We start from the raw sequence: 19759 nt of genomic DNA on the forward strand, positions 1-19759 counted from the left end.
TGGTGGTTAGAGTGTCACATTGAAGTTTGGATCTTCAATCAGCCTTTGTGCCCCCTCCGCCCCCCCCCCCGGCCTCCACATTTTGCCCTGTAATTTCGCAGCAATAGGTGCAGTACATCACTGCTGTATCATTACCTCCGCCACCTTAGGTGGACGGGGGTTGTGTTTTAATTCGTCTGTCTCTCTCTGTCTGTGAGCAGGATATGTCAACATTTGTGCTTGGATTTGGCCAAAATTTGATGGACTTGTTGCATGTGTGAGGAGAACAAATTGATTAGATTTTGGTGAAGATCCTGATCCAGATACAATAATTTTTTTTTTAATTTCTCGAGTGATTCTTCACCATTGAGTGATGGGGCTAAAAACGAGAGACAACACGATACCTCAAAGTTATGGAATGATTTGGATGAAACTTGGTGGACAGGTTGGTTGGTTGTGTGACGAGGATGAATTGATTGAATTTTGGTGATTATCCGAATCCGGATTCAGCTATGAGAATTAAAAATGTTTTTTTTTTTAAGTGCTTCTTTACCATTGAGAGATGGGGCCAAAAATGATGGAGCTTGATGTTGTAGACGAGTTATGACAAAACTAGGTGAATGAGTTTGGTAGGTGACAAGAAGAAGCCGATTAGGTTTTGGTTCAGGTCCGGATCCAGATCCAGTCTATCAGCCACGATCTTTCTTGGGCAAACCACATTTTAACGTTGGCCTCCAAAGCCAGCCGTCGACTATCCGACGGAGTATGCCCAAAGTCCTTCCTTGGCACATCTGAACTCCTATCCACCTACGTGGCTTTCATCTGCAGTTCAATGGAGTACTGCTTTCCTTTCTTGGCTGGCTCCCCTGCCTCACATCTTCCTCAGCTTGACGCCGTGAAAACCAAGACCTTTAAGATCATTGAATATCTTGTGCTTCAGCTAAATCTATGGGCTTCTCACTTTGCCATCGCAGACAGGTTGGTGGTCTCTCTGTCTTCTACCACCTCCTTTCTGGTCTTTCTTGCACCCTCTGCTTTTTCTGCTTTGTCCCCCCCATGTTTCTGCAGTGGTCACAGGGTCCACCATCAACCCCATTCTGGTGAAACGACCTAAATCTAGGATCACTGCTAACGTCCACTCATTTGTTCCTTTCCCCCCCCCCCACCTGTGAAATCAACTTCCACATTCTCTTCAATCTCATTCTTCCTTCCAGATCTTCAAGACAGCTATTCACCACCATTTCAGATCATCCCCCATCTAAAACCATAATATTTTCCACCCTCATTAACCCCACCAAAGCCCCTCCTAATTTTCAAGTTTTTCCTCCTTGGAGTTTCCTTCTTCATGCATGCATGTTTTGCATCCTCTTCTTGTATGTTGCATCTTGATCCATTCAGTGTGCTAGCTCTTTCACGAGCCTCAACTATGTATGGAAAAAAAAAAGAAATGTTCAGCCTGGCGGAGGTATGCGCTTGACCGAGTGCCATTCTTGTCTTTGTACTCTAACCATGGCCTACCCATTTTACAGTCATGACGATCTTGGTGTTTGTTTTCTTTTTTTTTTCATGAATGCAGGCTCATTGGCACAGATGCACCATGAGTGCACCATGAGTAGAGTGAAGGTTGCCGATGTAACCAAGTTGTTCCCTGAGCTGCATTCTTAACTTTTGGCCTCGGCATCTCCATTGGATGATGAACTGGGTACCCCACCCTTCCCAAAGAAACTTTGTAGCGTGTGCTGATTTCCAGGTGGTCCTGTCGCTGGATTTCTCTTTTGGAGGCATGGTAAATCAAAAGAAGCACAGTCCAAAAATGTCAAACACCACATCGACCAACAGGGACTGGAAAAAGCCAAGTCAGTGTGATCGCATCATCCAGATATATTGAGTCAAACAGGAGGCTGATGCTGAAAGGAAACTGTAGGAGCCTTAGAAATCTGAGTGCATATAGGCATTGGGGCCGACACTTTCCAGCACTTACTAAGCTATATGTCGGGAGCGACTGGCAAATTCTCTACCGATTACATCATTTGCCTTGCCATATGTGGGAAGTACATTTTGTGGTGCTTGGCCTGCTGCTTGCTAAGCATTGATTTGTGATCGTTTTTGCTGAATCAATGTTTATATTGGATTTTAAAACTCTTTTCTCCCCCCCCCTCCCCCGCGCTTTTTCCCCCTATTTTTCTTGAGACTTGGGTCATGAGCACACAACCAATATGATCTATTGACCCTTAACCTAATATAAAAATGGCCAGAGGAGAGGAGAAGAGAGGTCAAGGTTGAGATGAGTCACATGATGGTGTCGAGTGAGTACGTCTCCCTTTGAGCTGCTGTCTCATCTCGTTTTGATTCTCAGGCCGACTATGAACTCTCAAATTGGTGCTCGTCAGGGTGTTGGTCGTAGTTCATGAACTGGTCATCATTTGTGTTCCAGGGTCAAAATATTCAACTTTTCAGTTTTCTTTGTGTTGATAGACATCACCAAGCTACATGCACTTGTGTGAAAAAAAATTAGCAAAAACCACTAATTAACGGCAAATATGGTATTTTTAATTATGAACTTTAATGGATAATGCAAAACAAGGAAAACACATTTTCACGTTTATCTCAAATTCACCCTGAGTAAATTGGACGTGGATCAGTTATCCTTTGGCCATTTTGGACAATTCAAGTGCCAAATTAATCCTGAGAATCTGCTAGATACATAACTATGTAAAGATATTTACTAGATCTCTTTTAGGAGTTTGTACATATTGGTCAGGGTTTGCTGAATAATAACGAGTTGAATAATCAATTTTTGCATCATGCAACAGCAAGTCCCAAGTGTTTCTCACCTAAAAAATAACAAAATAGATTAAATTAAAGCTTATTGATTGAAATAAATTCAGTTTATTCCAAATTTGACTCACCACATCCGCCGCTTCCGCCTGTTTACTCCACCCCTGACTTGTATCACTTATTTGCCTGTTACACAAAAACTATTGCATATTTTTTATTTCTGTTTTTTTCCACATTAAATGAGACAAAATTACCTTTCTTCTCATACTAAGATATCTAGATATCTGTGTTTTTTTCTGGTCTATAGTCAAAGTGGAAAGTGGATGTTTTGAAAAACATGTAACTCCACCTTTTTAGGGTGACCAGTTCATGAACTACGACCTGTTGCATCCCAAAGTGTGCCATCCATTTGATGCATGTTAAGCTGGAGACACATCTGCCAGCATTGGTTTGTGCATGTTAAAAATTCCATAGTTGGTGTCTTTCGATAGAGGTGAGTTATCACCTGCACCATTTCCAAATTCCAAAATCCCTTCCATCCTCATTCCTACATCAGGCCTTGCCAGCTGGTTCAAGAAAGAATTGGGCCAAGCTTACGTGCTCCATCAACTTCACTGCATTGGCATTAAAGGTGATGTAAGAAGTGGAAAGGGAATGGGAAAGGGAAGAACATGAGGGATATCAGAGATGTATGAGCACCACATTGAAATGACTGACTCCCATACCTTTGTTCTTATCTTAAATTTTATCCCCTTTTTGCTCTGAGTAGTTGGGTGAGGGTGCTGAGTATGTGCGCTTGCAGGGTAGGGGGACGTTGAGCAAGAATATAGGTAATTAAACAGATGACAGCTTCTTGCACATGACACATTATCTGAAACCTCCTCTTTTTCTCCAAAAATTTCCATTAATGCAACATACGGTGTTATGTGCTGTTATGAACTCTTCATGACGGAGAACCTGGCCCTGCCACGCTCCCTGCCCTGGCCCTGCCATGCTCCCTGCCCTGGCCCTGCCACGCTCCCTGCCCTGGCCCTGCCATGATCCCTGCCCTCCCACCCCCCCTTTTTCCTTGATATTGGAAATGTGTTTTGGGGGCATGTCAATGATGATGTTTTTATGTACTCCGCAAACATCGATCTTGTGAAGGAAAAATAAAAATCAAGAAAAACACAGGTGCTCATATACTATTTATTGCCCACCACTTTGCACAGGTGTACCAGAATTAAAAACTGTGGTTGGCCCTGAAGCAGCAACTGCTCTTCACAAGAGTGTTGGTGATGAGGTACAAGTGGCCAATGCCCTGAAGGACTGTTTCAGTAATGTGATGATGTGCAAAAAGGCACTGTTCCAACAGCAGCTCACCGAACTGGTGGCTCATGTTGAGCAGGAAGGCAAGTATGAAGGACTGCTCATTATTCATGTAATTCATACTTTGAGGTGAAATCCGGGTAAAACAAATGATGTCCACTGTCCTATATGGCCAAGCCATTTAATCAAACTCATTTGTCTATTCAAGTAAGCCTGGTGTTGGCTTAATGGTTAGGGTGGTGGGTTTGGAATCCGAGGGTCTGAGTTCAAATCTCGCTCAGCCGTTGAATTAATACCAGGTGGGGTTAACTCAGCTTGCCATCCTTCCGAGGTCAGCAAAATGAGTACCAGCTTGCTGGGATGTCCCCATCTGTGCTCCAGTTTAGAATAGGTGCACCGTATCCCTGCGTGTCGTAAGAGGCAACGAAAAAGAGTTGGCGTCAGGAAGGGCATCCGGCCTTAAAATACATTGCCTCCAAAAGGGAACCATGATATAAGATTGTCATGGGGCCCACAAGGCTAACCCCCACTCTGGCAGGGAAAAAATGGCCTTAAAGTGTGTGTGTGTGTGTGTGTGTGTGTGTGTGTGTGTGTGTGTGTGTGTGTGTGTGTGTGTGTGTGTGTGTGTGTGTGTGTGTGTGTGTGTGTGTGTGTGTGTGTGTGTGTGTGTGTGTGTGTGTGTGTGTGTGTGTGTGTGTGTGTGCGTGCCTGTCTATGAGTGCCTGTCTATTCAAATTATTTCCTGGGGGGGGGGGGTTTCAGTCAAAGTAGATGTTTTCATTTATTTATCCTCAAAGGCTTCAAACATTCATCTCTCCCAACAGGACGTGATTTTCCTAATAATTGATGAAAATGACGATCTCAAATAAATAATCAGTAACTACACTGTAAACCTGTCAGGATCTCCTCCCCTTGTTCAGCATACGATAAGTCTCGCAATTCTCCTCCCAGCGGCATTTTTCGAAATCACCTATTCAATGCGTCTGCCTTTTCCTTCCTTTTTGGAATTATCCCCACGCTTTTTGGTAAAAACGGGAGGATATTTTAATTGGCGCCATCTTTCTGTCTGTCCATCACGCTGTGTCCTTAAGTGTTGCACGTAAATTCACCATGCTCGGTAGTTATTATCACGACATGGCAAGAGGATGCAAGGGCAGGAACATTTTTGATTCTGCTCCCTGGGGTGGGGTCATAAGGTCAAATACCAAGAAATGCAATTAACACACCCATTTTTCCAAATATTTTATAATTAAACTTTGCATATGCAATCAACATTGGGAGCCGCATGAAATATGTAACGTTTTTGGTGATTTCATCCCTAGTTTATGCCCTAGGGGGTGGGTACTTGGGATCACAGGGGTCAAAACGGGAAAAAAATTTGATTCAAATTTTGATATTGGGTCAACCCTGGTGTAACTTTTTGCCATCTTTCAACTCTGCTTTCGGTGGGAAGAACGTGGACTTCGATGGTGTGCCATCGACTTCGCTCAAGTACAACTTAACTTTGTCTTCCAGCCAGTGACATGATGTTTTGTTATTTGGGTGTAGTGGTCTGTCTATTGGGCCTCTTCAACGAGAATTTCAACACCTCGCTCAATTTCCTTTTCACGATTAACTTTATGATACACCTCTTCTCCACACTACAGTACATGTGATTTAATTTAGCAGCTGTCTATGTTTTTCACATAATATTTGGTCTATTGTCACTAATCACAAGGAATCTAAGCCTGGTGTTGGCTTTATGGTTAGGGTCCTGGGTTCAAATCCTGCTCGGCTGTTGAATTAATACCAGGTGGGGTTGACTCAGCCTGTCATCCTTCCGAGATTAGCAAAATGAGTCCCAGCTTGTTGGGATGATTGAGCCATTCGAGTAGCCTGTGTCAGAATGGCGACCTATCCAGGATTGTGCCCAATAGCCTAGGAGACTGCTTTGGTAGCACCGACGCTCTGTACAGAGTGTGGTCCCGATGGGTGGATGGAGTTCGAGTCCTGATGGCTCTTGAATTAACACCAGGTGGGGTTGACTCAGCCTGTTATCCTTCCGAGGTTGGCAAAATGAGTACCAGTGTACTGGTAGAGGGGCACAGCATCAGTGGCAAAGCCATGCTTCCAAGAAATGATAGCTACCTGGCAGCCAAGTTGCCATACACAAGAACAGAACAAGGAATCTAGACGCATGAGGAGGCCTTTCGGCCCATCGTGTCTGCGCCACATCAACACCAGATCAATTTTTCTAAAAATGCAATTTTTTATCTTGCCAAAACGAAGTTTTTGCAAGATATGTTAGTCAGCTTGTATGTTTTTTTTTTTGTTTGTTTGTTTGTTTGTCTGTAATCGCGTATAAAAAATTCTGCAGAGCACAGTTATCATCGGAAATTTTTGTAACTTCGCATATCAGAGGCCTATAGAGGTCTCTTTCAGCGCATAAAATTTTGAAGGTCAATACAAGGTCACTTTGGCGCAAATCAGGGGAGTCGACGAAACTCTTATTTTTTGAGTAATTTTGATCAGATCGTCTTAAAACTTCATGGGAATATAGTTCATGGTCTGGCGCTCAGCTGATTAATTTTTGGTGGCGATTGGCCTTGACCTTCATGGTTAGCGCCGAAGGTCAAACATATTTGACCCCAAGGTCAAATTTTCAAGTTTTAGGAACCATATCGTGTAGTACCTCAAATTGAACACCTCGATGAGTGCTTTCTAGATATGTCAAGCTTGAGACATTATGACGTCATTTGGTGACGTTATGAGGCAAAAGCATATTTTTCATGGTTACTCTGTAGAACGATTCTCATCGGAATCTCTCATAGGCAGATATTCCTCAAGGAGTCGCTCCTGGTGGATAGCAGCTCTGTTCACCTCAGTGTGACCTTTAAGAAGTCACACGTGGTCACCTTTTGGCAAGATACGGGTCACCCTGCGTGTGACATTGGTTTATTTTATTTTTCTTTCTTTCTTTCCTGGCGGTGGGTGGAGTGAGCGAAGGTAATTCTTGGGTGAAAAAAACACATCATCAACCACACACCACCCCTTGGCGAGACCCCCACCAACAGCACTCTGTACACATGCACACAATCACCCAACCATGCTCAAGCTAAATCACCCATCAATGCTCAAGCTACCTCAAAGTCCTGCTAACATCCCTATACCCCTCTATCTCCAATACTTCCAGGTACATATCTAATTCTAATTTAAACTTATCTTCTGTTTCTGCTGCCACTACCTTATTATTTTATTTTAAACATCTCCATTATATCCCCTCATAACCACCTCCTTTCTAATGAAGATGGCCAAGCTGTTTGCACTTATTGCGCAACGTGTTCGTGGTCGATTAGGATATTGCACAAAATTTCAACAATTAACTTTCTTGTTTTCCAATAAAGGCCCTCGTTGATCTTTAATTTTGTATGTCTGTGCGATTACAGATGGATGGATATAAATATACATGAAGAATTGAGAATTTTATTTTCAGTTGCTTAATTGAAAGTGAAACTTTTTTTTTGTGTGTTTGCTTGTTTGGTTTCCTTAATACATCAGTGGCTAGTGGTGGAGATGTTTCTGGAAGCAATGGACACCTACTGCTCAAACTGCATAAGCAATTTCCTGGTGACGTTGGTTGTTTTGTTATCTACTTTCTCAATGTCCTGCAACTACAACCTGGAGATGCCATGTTCCTCGGAGCCAATGAGCCGCATGCATACCTTTATGGTGGTGAGATCCTACACTTTCTTTCTCTTCTTGGTAGCTGGCTTTAAGTTTGGTATGTGGTATTGACCCAGTCCATTTGACTGGGTACCCTAATAAACATGTAAATAAAATAAATACAGCACAAAATGAACAAAAACACACAATTTTTACCTTTTAAAAAAATTACATTGAGGTTACAAAACATTGAGGTGATAATATATGTGAGGGTAAACATATTGCTACTCATTCTTACCGTCCTCCGCCATAAATGGGAAACACAAGACTTAGCTTGGGATGATGATGCTGTCAGAGGGTGGAGGGTGTTGGTAATAAAGATGTGGATGTAGAACTTGCGATGGCTATTGGCATGAGCACGATGAGGATGCCTGCTGTATTGCTACATAGAAGAAGGGTAAAACAATCCTGAGCCACTTTGACTTGGAGAGGATGGTATCAGATGGCATCCTCTTTCAAAATATTCCCATTGCTTTGGCGTTTGCCATGGTTGAAATGGAGTCTTCGCTCCTAGGTGCATTGTAGAAACGTTGGTAAATCCACAATGGTTTCTCCCATATTACTGCATTTGACTCGCATCCACCACACAGGTGAATTCATTAATTCCATAATGGTGGCCCACAGACGTTGACCTCTTGCCAACTTATCTAACAACACGACTTTTTTGCACAATTTCCAAACCTTTCTCTGCCTTCTGGCACAACTAATTTTGTGCATCGTTTTATGTTTGAACCCCGTTATTAACAGTTGTGTCCACTAGATCTTGTAGATATAGTATTACAGAATCTCTATGTCATTTCCTGTTCGATGATGATTGATGATTAAACTTTGCTTCATTCCCATTTGCTGGGCTGATTACTCCAATTAACAGTGCATAAGAAACAAGAAAAGGCTCGCCATGGGAGGTAATCGTACATGCGGACACAAACGATGACTCATCTCAGCTCAACAACTGCGATTGGCCGAAAAGAAATGCTGTGATAACGAAATCGGAACACAATAGGTTGCCCACCATTAGTCGAAAACCGCGGTGTGTGTGTGTGTGTGTGTGTGTGTGTGTGTGTGTGTGTGTGTGTGTGTGTGTGTGTGTGTGTGTGTGTGTGTGTGTGTGAGTGTGATGGTGCCTGTCCTCGCTTAAGTTAAGATTGTAGAAGAATTATATTGGGATAACTCTGCTCTGTGCCTGCTTTTGTAAGTTGCTTGTGTTATAGCTGCACCTCTCACATTTCTTCCTATCACTGTTCACACACAACAATAAAAGCTATATTCACTGTGCCACATATCTTTCCTTGCCTGCCTGTTAATGAGTTTCTTTGTAGAAATGTTCCCAGCTCATTTTTGTCTTTTCTTTCATCGATCCAGCATGGTCCGTATCCTAACCTAGCCGGGGCTTTATTCTCAATGATCTGTTCCTTTTAGCCAGTACATCCTTGGCAGTGTCGCTCGGCTGCATCTAATCCGGTAAAGTGATCTGGTTCGGACAAGGCGTACCGAGAGCATGTCCCCCGGTAATTAGATCACGTGATTAATTAGGTAACCGGATTAACTAAACAGAGGACCTTAAGTCACTTGGTTGAGTTATTGGCGTTCATGGTCGGTTAGCGACCTGCCGCGTCATGGAATTATCCGTGTGCGACGGCCTGCGATTCAGGGGAGTCTGGTGGGAAACCGACATGGCTTCCCCCCATGGTGGTCTTCTCACCCAACAATATATATATATATATATATATATATATATATATATATATATATATATATATATATATATATATATATATGTATATATATATGTATTTTCATACATGCATACTGTTGGACCCTGTGTATTCACAGGTCATAAAGTGTGACATTCCCACCAAGAAACCACCAAAGTTCCTTGTACGAGTCCATGCTTATCACGTTTATCTCAGTGAATCAGTCATTCAGTGAGTTGTTCGATGCACAGTGTTCCATGTATCGTTGTTTGAGTCAATGCTGTTTTTCAGCGATTTCCAAGGAATAGGCTGGCATTGCTTATGAAAATTAAAAGTTGACTGACTGACTTGCTTGCGGACCACTGTGTGGTGTGCATGCGTATGTCCATCCATCCAGCATTGCTCTCGTTCCTTTTACAATTTTATTGTTTCACCTTGTGAACCCCAGATTGCATTGAATGCATGGCCTGTTCCGACAACACGGTGCGTGCTGGCCTCACATCCAAGTTCATCGATGTACCGACATTATGCACGATGCTGAACTACACACCTGCTCCACCGGAGAGTAAAGTGTTTTGCAGTCGATTTGACCCCGATGACCCATTTGCCAAAATTTATGATCCACCAGTGCCAGACTTCACTGTTATCTGTCTCCAGGTCAGTTTTTCTATGGGTGAGAAGTAGGGAAGAGCTTTGAAATACTACGAGTTTTTTTTTGTTTTGCAATGCATTATGTTTAATTCGCTCATCATTTATTGAAAATGATTTGGAGAAGCAATTGGGAAGAGATGTCAATGACAACATGGCTTTTCCTCTTTCTTAATTTTATTATATTTTTAATCTTCCTTTTTAAAATTTTATAACTGTTTCAACAATCATTCACAAGCTCTATTGTTGCGCACGCGCACGCACGCACGCACGCACACACACACACACACACACACACACACACACACACACACACACACACACACACACACACACACACACACACACACACACACACACACACACACTTAAAAGACATTGTTTGAGAAATTGAAATGGGTGGATAAATTGCGACACTCTCTGCCATAAAAAATTAACATGTGATTGTTACCTCCACAACCGAAGGTGAATGGAGGTTGTGTTTGCACCCGTCTGTTTGTTACTTGGCAAAAATAATTTTTTGGCATCTCTTAGTTTTGTTGTTTCATATATTGTTTCTATTTTATTGGGGTTTTTATTTATTTTTTTAAAGAAATACCTCCTCTGACCTCCTCACCTGTTATACTTTCTTACTCTCCCATCTTGCCCCTCATCCTACCTCCGCTCTTAACACCTCTTCACTGTCTTCTGCTTTCGTACCAGCTCCTCTGTTGTCCAAAAGTGTGTGGTGTTCCAACATCTATGGGCTCCATTCTAACCTAACAGATATCTCGCTCTCTCATTCAGTACACTCCTCAACATTTCAAACATTCTCTTTCTTTCCTCTCATCACACCTCCCCTATTCCCAACCCCTCAAATATTGTCCCTCCTCCTGCCCGCTCCCTTCCACATCATACCACTACCAGGTTTCATCCTTCCCCTCTCCCATTGCCCTCCTTCCCCTTGGCCATCCCTGCTCTCATTGTCTCCCCTCCCTCTCAAAGCAACCGTCAGACTCTTTCCCCCTCCAAGCTTCCCTCTCACCTTTCTCAAAAACTTCCCTCTCAACCATCTCCCTTCAATCTCCCCCTCACCCCCCTTCTCAAAGTTGTACCCCCCACATCCACAAAGCTGCCTCCTTCCCCCACCCTCTCCCTTCCATCTCATCACTCCACCTCCTCCAATCTTCAACTTCTCTCTGCCCCTTCTCTTATTACTCCCCACTGTGCCTCATCCCATCACCACCGAGCCTTTTCTCCTCCTCCTCATCTGGTCCTCTCCCCTACCTATTCTGTAACCCCAATCTCTCAACAACTCTCTTTACCTCCCTCGTCCTACCCTCCCTCTTCCTGAACAGTGTGGACCTCAAACCACTGGGGCCTTCGCTCAAACCTGACAGATAGCTTTCCATACAGGTTTCCACTGACAAACTAGACATAATCTGCTTAACAGAAACTTTCCTCCTTCAAGACGTCTCTGATCTCAACCAATGGCACTCCATCTCTTCTGGATTTGATTTTGACCATTTTCCTGAAAAATATCTGCTGTTCTTCCTCTACTCCAATCGGTTCATCTGACCACATGCTTGTCGAAGTAGACATCTCTCTGGCTGTTATTCGAGAACCAACTCAGCACCGTCGAGTCTGGCATTTCACTCAGGCTGTCTGTCAGGGACTTCAAGTAGCCATCAAACTTCCAGACTGGTCTCCCATCTCTACTTTCCCCAACATCAACTCATCCTGGGAATTCTTTCAAAGAAACTTGCTCTCCCTCATGCACAGATTCATCCCATCTCATCTTTAGTTGTCCAACCCTTCCTCCTGTCCATGGTACACTGAAGCTTGTGGCTAGGTAGTTGTCCTGAAACAACTTGCCTTTGCCTTCTTCTTCTTCTTCCTCTTGCGTATGGCAGCTTAGCTGCTGGGGTAGCTATCATTTCTTGGAAGCGTGACTGTGTCACTGATGCAGTGCCCCTCTACCAGTACATACTGGTACTCATTTTGCCGACATCTGAAGGATGACAGACTGAGTCAACCCCCTGGTGTATTAATTCAGCGGCCAACGGGGCTTGAACTCAGGACCCGAAGATCACAAGCCACCACCCGAACCACTGAGCCAACACCAGGCTCGTCTGCCTTCGCCTCATGGAAGGCAAATCCAACTGAAGGCAATCTCAGTTCCTTCCATAAAGCTCGGAATAAATGTGTGTCTACCTCAGGAGAGCCAGGAAACAACATATTTCTAATCTCAAATATGAACTCTCAAACCTGTTTCCCTCCTCCAAATCTTGGTGGTGGCGAGTTAAGCCTGTTTCTGGTGTATGTTCCCCCTCCATCCCCTCCTTTACCTCAAATGGCCACACAGCTGACATTGCACGTGAAAAGGCTGAATGCCGAAACTCTGTGTTTGCTTCTAAATTTTGAGTCAAAAACCCATCGTTTCCTGTACCCACCTTACCCAATCACAAGCAACTGTTCCTGGACTCTGTGTCCTTTTCTCCTGACAAGGTGGAGAGCTTGCTGTCAAACCTCGACTCAGATTCTGCAACCGGTCCAGACGGCATCAGCCCACGTGTCCTAAAAACCTGCTCAACTGCTCTTGCTCACCCTCTCCCTGTTCTATTCACCCTCTCATTTGGTCATCTGCCATCTGCCATTTGGTCACCCCCCCCCATCTACTTTCTCAACAATCCTCTTGAAGAAGTCTTTTCATTCAAGCTTCTTGTTCTCACAATGTGCCTTGATCTTTCCTGGGAAAGCCACATTTCCAACCTGACCTCCAAAGCCAGTCGCCGACTGGGAATCCTCCATCGTGCAAAGTCCTTCCTCGGCCCACCTGAGCTCCTGACCACATACAAAGCTTTCATACACAGCATGGTGGAGTACTGCTCTCCCCTCTGGGCTGGTGCTCCTGCCTCTCACCTTTCTCGGCTTCACGCTGTGGAAACCAAGGCTTTTGAAATCATTGGTATCTCCCGTGATGAAACTGAGTCTTTGGGTCTCTCATTCTCACACTGCAGGCAGGTCGGTGGTCTTTCTGTCTTCTACCGTCTCCTCTCCGGCCTCACCCCCTGCGCTCTCTGTGATCTGCACCCCCCCCCCCATTCCCACAAGGCGCTCAAGGTCCGCCAACAACCCCCTTCTGATAAAACTACTAGAATCAAGACTCGCTGCTCACCTTCACTCTTTCATACCTCTTTTTCCCCACCTTTGGAAAATAAACTCCCTCACTCTCTTCAATGGCATTATTCCTTCCAGTCCAGGTGTTCAAAACAGCTGTTCATGACCATCTCTTAACTTCCCCCATCCAAAACCTCAATCTTTTCTACCCCCGTTAATCCACCCCACACCCACCTCCTTCAAATTCCCTGCTTTCTTTCCTGAAAGTATCTGTAGTGTGAGGATCTCAAAGTCCCTGTAGTGTTCATCTTGTTTACCCCGTGTTCCCCGCCCCATCCCTCTCCCTTCCACAGATCTCTTCATGTCTCTGTACCCCACTGTTTTGTGCTTCCCCTCTCTCCCCTCTGTCTCCTGCTCCCCTTGTTGCATGTTCTGTGTGTTAGCAATCATAACGAGTCTGACATTATTTATTAAAGAAAAAAAAAAGTCACCATTTCCAAATGTTTTGATTGTTTCAGAAGAAATGCAAACGTTTGTTTGTTTGTTTGTTTTTAATTCATTAATTAACCAACATGACTCTTATTTGCAGATTCCTGCAGGGACATTGAGCTACACAATTGCAGCTGTTAACTCTGCCAGCATTATTATTACCATACGAGGTGTGGCAATTGGCATCACTGAGGGACGACCGCTGGAATTTAAACGTGGCAAAGTGATGTTCATCTCTGCAGGCAAATCGGTTGCTCTATCAATCGAACCAAAAGCGGACATGCTTATGTTTAGGGCATGCTGTCTACTGTAGGTCATTTGTATGAATTTTCTTGATGTGAAGTGGTTTTCCTTTCCAATTACATGTTCGAATTGTTGACGTCTGATAAACACTTGAACGTATATTGTTGTTATTATTCCATCAGGCCTGGTCACAATCTCTTTAGGTGAAAGCAGGAGTTTGAAACATTTTCCTCAGTGTGACCCCATTATAGGCACTTTCAAATTCTTGTGACCCAAGCATCATGCACAGACATGATCAACATCCTGCTGTCTCAACCATCCTCCTGCCAGTATCAGTAAAATCTATTCAGGGAGGGAAGGCCTGATAACGAGCTCAGAGGAATACAAAAACGCCCATAGGAGAGATGCATAAAGGTAGATCGAGGAATAATATAATAAGAAGAATACAAGGAACTTCAATGCAGGAGTAGGCCATTCGGCCCATCAACGCCGGTGCTACGATTGCCAACGTATGGTTGTTTACCTGTGCTCTATCCTTTTTAAATGCTGAGCATCAAGCAAGGAAGCAGCACAGACAATTTTTAAAGTCTTTGGGATGATTCTGCCAGGATTCAAACCGCCGACCTCCCACATTTGGAGTGGACGCTCTAACCATTACGCCACCAAGACTGGTCACCGAGACAGAGTGTGGAATGTTACTGTTGCAATGAAAGATGTTGATTTTTTTTTTTCATTTTGAAACTTTTTGCTGTAAATGTTTTTTTTACCATTTTGGATGTTATACTTCTGTTCTTTGGATCGCATGGTACATCCAAGCTTGAAGTTCATGCCAGGACCATGTTCTATTATTCATGTCATGAATGAAGTACATGCTTCTTATGGTGTCGCAAACAGCAGAATCGCTAATAAATTAAAGTTGTTGGGAATTGAGGTTTTTTTTTTTTAGATTTTCACCCTTCCTATTCAGCAAGCTGTAGTTTACCCTTTCTGTTCTGCTACACAGCCTGCCATCTTACGACTTTATTTTGCAGGGATGTTGGGAAAGGACGATCTCCTTCCCAGTGGAGTATCCCTTCTATTTTGTTGAGTTTTGCACCAGAACCAAGTGGTGATCTTGATGTCTGTAATCAGTTAAAATGATTGACATCCATCATGATTTTGATAAGGATGTAAATTTTACATTACGAGGGAGGGAGCGGATACCCGGCGCTGCCCAGCTTGGTGAGTTTTAACGCCACTGCCCGCTGCCTGGCTGGGTGAGTGGTTTTGAAACGTGTTGGACATTGAAAAGCTATGGAGTTATTGCTCCCCTCATTTGGAAAAACCTATTAAGTGCTCTCCACTGGAATTTGAGATATTCAGAAAAAAAAACAGTGGACCTTTGGGATTAGGGCGCTGGGAACAAGAGAATGTTAGTTTAGGCAAATCCATTTCTTCCCGTTTTAATGATGTGATCCACATGAAGTTTGACATGTTGCTGTGATGTGTGGAATTGAATAAACCATATTGTTATTATTAACTGAATATGTGAGAGTCCAGTGCACATGTCTTTTAACAAAAATTTGCCTTTGTTTATAGGGTTGCATAACGACTTACTTGGTTTTGCCGGAATGAAATCTATTAAAGCAGAGGGAGTTTTTTGTTCGCTTTTATTGGATTAAATGAAGAGGAAAAACCTAACAGGTCTAATTCACTTAACCAAAATTTGACTTACTAGGTTCTTCCAAATCAGGGGAGATTGGCCTGATGGTAGTTACTTTTGCCTGTGGGGCTAGCAGCATCACTCCCTGAGCTCAGATCCCAATATACACTTTATAGCAGCTTTGGTGGCCTCAAAGGCCAACCTGCAGTAGCTTAAAATTTGCCCAGATTCTGAAGTCCCCACTCCCAAAATTTGGGGCCTCCAAGTGCCATGGTTTGGCTGTGAAAGAGTAGCAAACAGTTGAAGTGATAAGATTTTGAACTGCATCCACATTGCTGTTGGGGCGTACCAAAACATTGGTATACTCCTGACAAAGAATTAAACAAGAGTTTTAATGTCTGTAATTTTTTTTTGGAATATTCAAGCTTGTTCATATTATATTTGAAGAACAGCACATTCATCTACAGTTCTACACATTCCAAACAAGTCAATATGGAGCTACCTTGGTAACCACAAAACTCCCTTCAGCGTCCCAAGCACGTTCAATCGGATAGGTCTGGAGCTCAAAGGGTAGTCCATGATCTTGAAGTGCAACATTGATAACACAATAAGTGTATGTTGTGCATGGATATTATCATCCATAAAAAAAGAAGTTGGTACCTTGCTGTTTGGCCAGAGGGACTATAGGTGTCATTCCTGTAATTAACACCATAGAAACTTTGATTAATGGAAGAAGTTATTTGGACAACATGAATGACAGCCCACACGATCAAGCTTTCCCATGGAAACTGCTCATACTTCCAAATGGCACAAGTCACAAATCGCTCTCATCCTCATTTACAGATAAGGTGGAGAGCAATCGTTGGAGTGACTGGTGAAAACATCGTGCCACTGGTTCACTATGCCGTTGTGATGTCATGTCGAATTACATGTGCTGCTCTCGATGCCATTGTGTTCGAGGGAGAAGGAGCAGTCGTCCCCTGGACCTCAAACCACTGTTAAGAAGATTTCGGAACTGTCTGGACTGATGGTACATTGTCAGTTTCCTAGTAATGACACTGAGGAACAAAGACACCGAGTCATGCCCCCTTGAATCACCCCAATGCTTTAAAAGCCAGCTCATTTAGCAATACAGGGTGGCCATAAATTCTGGAAACATAGGCAAATATACATTATAAATGGTTTATTGACATTACATTACAATACATGATATATTCAATGACATTGCATGACATGTTCAATGTGTTGCCACTCACATGTATGCTGAAGGCACAGGTTTATTCTGTGAAAATCAGACAAATCATATGAGGCAACGCATCATGGATGCATGTGCAGGGATTGAAGGAAATGCTGCATTAATGCACCGCATTCATTGCAATTTTGCACAGCGCATTTCTCATGAGGGACAACACATTGAACATATCATCTATTGTAATGTAATGTCAATAAACCATTTATAACGTATATTCATCTACATTTCCAGACTTTTTATGGCCACCCTGTCGATCAGGCTGAGCCATTTCTCAACTGACAGACCACAAGGGTGACCATTTATGGAGGGTGCTGGCAATGGCCATGTGCAGACATGTACACAGATTTTATTTGCGGAGACATTCCCAAGATAGCGGTTCTGGTGAGGATAATTACATTACGTGTTGTAAGTCTGATTTCCTGATTCCAGTTTGTTTTCTCAATCGCCATTGTTTGCATATTGCATGACAAATAATTTCACTGTGAAAAAGTTTTAAAGTTGCTTTTTTGGGGGGGGGGAGGGGGGTGTGTAGAGTACATATGGGATTTGAACCTGGGTTCCCGAGTGTCATGAGTCATCGGTTCAGATGGGAATGCTAAACAGGCCGACCCACGACTCGTTTGTAATTGCTACTGACACTGACACAACCAGCAGCCAGATTTTCACAATTATCCCAGACTCGGTGAACAGTTCATTTTGCCCCAAGCAACATCATCTCCCAGGCAAGACTTTCAATTGTTGACAAGACTCTCACTTTAATCTTACATTATTTTATTGCGACACATTTTTCAAAATGACATGAAAATAAATGATTTCACGAAGATTATAAGAATAATAGAAGTATCTTTTCATGGTATAACTATAGTGAAGTCGATGGCACACCATCGCAAGTCCCCACGCTTCCCACCTAAAGGAAAATTGAAAAGTAGAAAACATTTCCACCAGGAATGACCGAATATCAATTTTTAAGGAAAAAACATTTCTGGAGGCATATCTGGCAACATCAAAGAGTGCTCTTCTAGCTCCAAACTAGAAGGGCGTTCTTCGACATCGCCAGATATGCCTCCGCTCACATCGCTACATCATAATACTTGTACCAGTTTGATTTAAATCCCTGAACCCAGATTCAAATTATGAAATAATTCTGGCGACTATGCATCCGATCCGGTTCAAATTTAAAACATATATTCCCCATGACCACGAGATCATAACTGTGAAGTTTCATGTCGATTGATGAAGCGGTTCAAGAGAAATTATTTAAGATTTTCGTTCAATCCAATATGGCTGCCAGACCATGTGACCGATTAATTATTTGTGAACACCTTGGTATCATGTGGGTGAAGTAACCCCTCCCCCCATCCAGCCGTTCTGGCGAGGACGATTTTTGAAGGCGATATTAGGGTAAATCCAATATGGCTGCCAAACCATGTGACCTATGAGATCATAGGTGGAGAGATTTTTGTTCCTCATGGATGGACGATCATACCTGTTAAATTTTGCCTCGATCTATTCAGCCATTTCAGAGAAGAAGATTTCTGAAGGTTTTTATGTTAAACATGACCGATGACATCAATTTCCCTCCCCCCCCCCATACAATTTAGCCCTAGATGATCCTCAAAAATTTTTCATACTGATTGGATGAAGCATTCGATGTATGCAATTATAACATCACAAAGCCGCCTATGAGATCATCAAAATACCACTTGTTTCCCATTGGGAGTACTTGCCATTTGTGAAGTTTCAAATTTTTCCATGGAGCAGTTTTGGAGATACAGTGGTCCAAAGGTTTTCCTTTTTTTCCGACATGGCTGGCACACCAAATGACCTATGACGTCAAAATTGTCATTAAAACATTCCACGTGAGTAGTCGCACTCATGGTGAAAATATTCTGTCAATTGGAGAAGTGGTAACAGAACAAATTAGCATGGATGGACAGACAACCTGAAAACAATGCCACTGGAGGCTTCGTCAACGGAGGCATAAAAAATTGTTACACGTTTCATGTATCCCCTAATGTTGATTTCACATACAAAGTTTCATGATAAAATGTGTCCGTATTTCACCTATTGACCCTGCCCCAAGTGTCAAAAAGGTCAAATACGGGCACATTTCGTGAATTTCTGCACAACTGTTTCGGAGAAGATAGCGCGATAGACGGACAGAGAGATAGAGCCAATCAGAATATGCCCCTTTAAAATAAAAAAGCATAGGGATAACACACAATTGTAAGAATCATCACAGCACCAAAATGTATTCACAAAACGAAACCAAAATGAATTAAAATGGGATAAACCGCCGGCTATGCGTGGACTGCACAAAGCAGACGCCTCGTTGGTGGAGAGTTGGAGGTTTCTTCTTCTTTAGTTGTATTTTTTTTTTCTACCGGGCGCAGTGGCGCGCGCCTGTAATCCGGCTACTTGGAGGCTTGGGTTGGAGGATCGCTTGAGGACGGGAGCTCTGCGCTGGGCCGCGCTATGAGAGGGTGTAGGGCAGCCCGGAATCATGGCGAAACACAATCCTTATCCCTGTCATAAGAGGCGACCAGGGTTGCATCAGGAAGGGCATCCGGCGTAAAACCTATGCCAAATCAGTATGTGGATCATAACGAATGATCCGCTGTGGTGACCCCTAACGGGAGCAGCCGAAACAAGAAGAACAAGAAGTTGTATATTTTTTTTTCTGGTTACCTCTTCTGATATGTTTGTGGATCATAGACAGGATGGTGTGTGTATGGTCGATGCATCCTGTTATGGTCAGGATCCGTGCAGCAATAGCTGATCTGGCACCTGGTTTCTGTTACAGTACCATAACAGTGAGGAGGTTTGTATTCGATATTTCCTCCTTTTACACTTAGACCTCATCCTGTTTATTTAAATATGTCATGACGACGATTGAACCATGACCACAACGGTAATTAAATATTT

At 43.1% G+C, this 19759-nt stretch overlaps 2 protein-coding genes across 10 annotated transcripts in view; one reads left to right on the forward strand and one right to left on the reverse strand.

Moving 5' to 3' along the window:
* The window catches only part of MPI (mannose phosphate isomerase), a 46581-nt gene extending 31117 nt beyond the window's left edge, over positions 1-15464 (forward strand). For 3 of the 4 annotated variants that reach the window (XM_085875536.1, XM_085875505.1, XM_085875516.1), the window contains exons 5-8: positions 3969-4148; positions 7603-7776; positions 9910-10118; positions 13798-15464. In XM_085875536.1, coding sequence (XP_085731662.1) covers positions 3969-4148; positions 7603-7776; positions 9910-10118; positions 13798-14010 — 776 coding nt within the window. In that variant the 3' untranslated portion in view covers positions 14011-15464. The remainder of the gene's footprint in view (positions 1-3968; positions 4149-7602; positions 7777-9909; positions 10119-13797) is intronic. The other variant, XM_085875526.1, reaches the window with a different exon arrangement.
* Positions 15465-19741: 4277 nt separating this feature from the next.
* The window catches only part of LOC147034033 (tripartite motif-containing protein 54-like), a 74636-nt gene continuing 74618 nt past the window's right edge, over positions 19742-19759 (reverse strand). For all 6 annotated transcript variants that reach the window (XM_085875568.1, XM_085875559.1, XM_085875552.1 and 3 more), the window contains exon 10: positions 19742-19759. This exon is cut by the window's right edge. The gene's annotated coding sequence lies outside the window, so the exon portion shown is untranslated.

This window comes from Eptatretus burgeri, chromosome 1 (genome assembly GCF_056783735.1).
Source record: "Eptatretus burgeri isolate ZD-2024b chromosome 1, Ebu_testis_v1, whole genome shotgun sequence".
Lineage (NCBI taxonomy): Eukaryota > Metazoa > Chordata > Myxini > Myxiniformes > Myxinidae > Eptatretus > Eptatretus burgeri.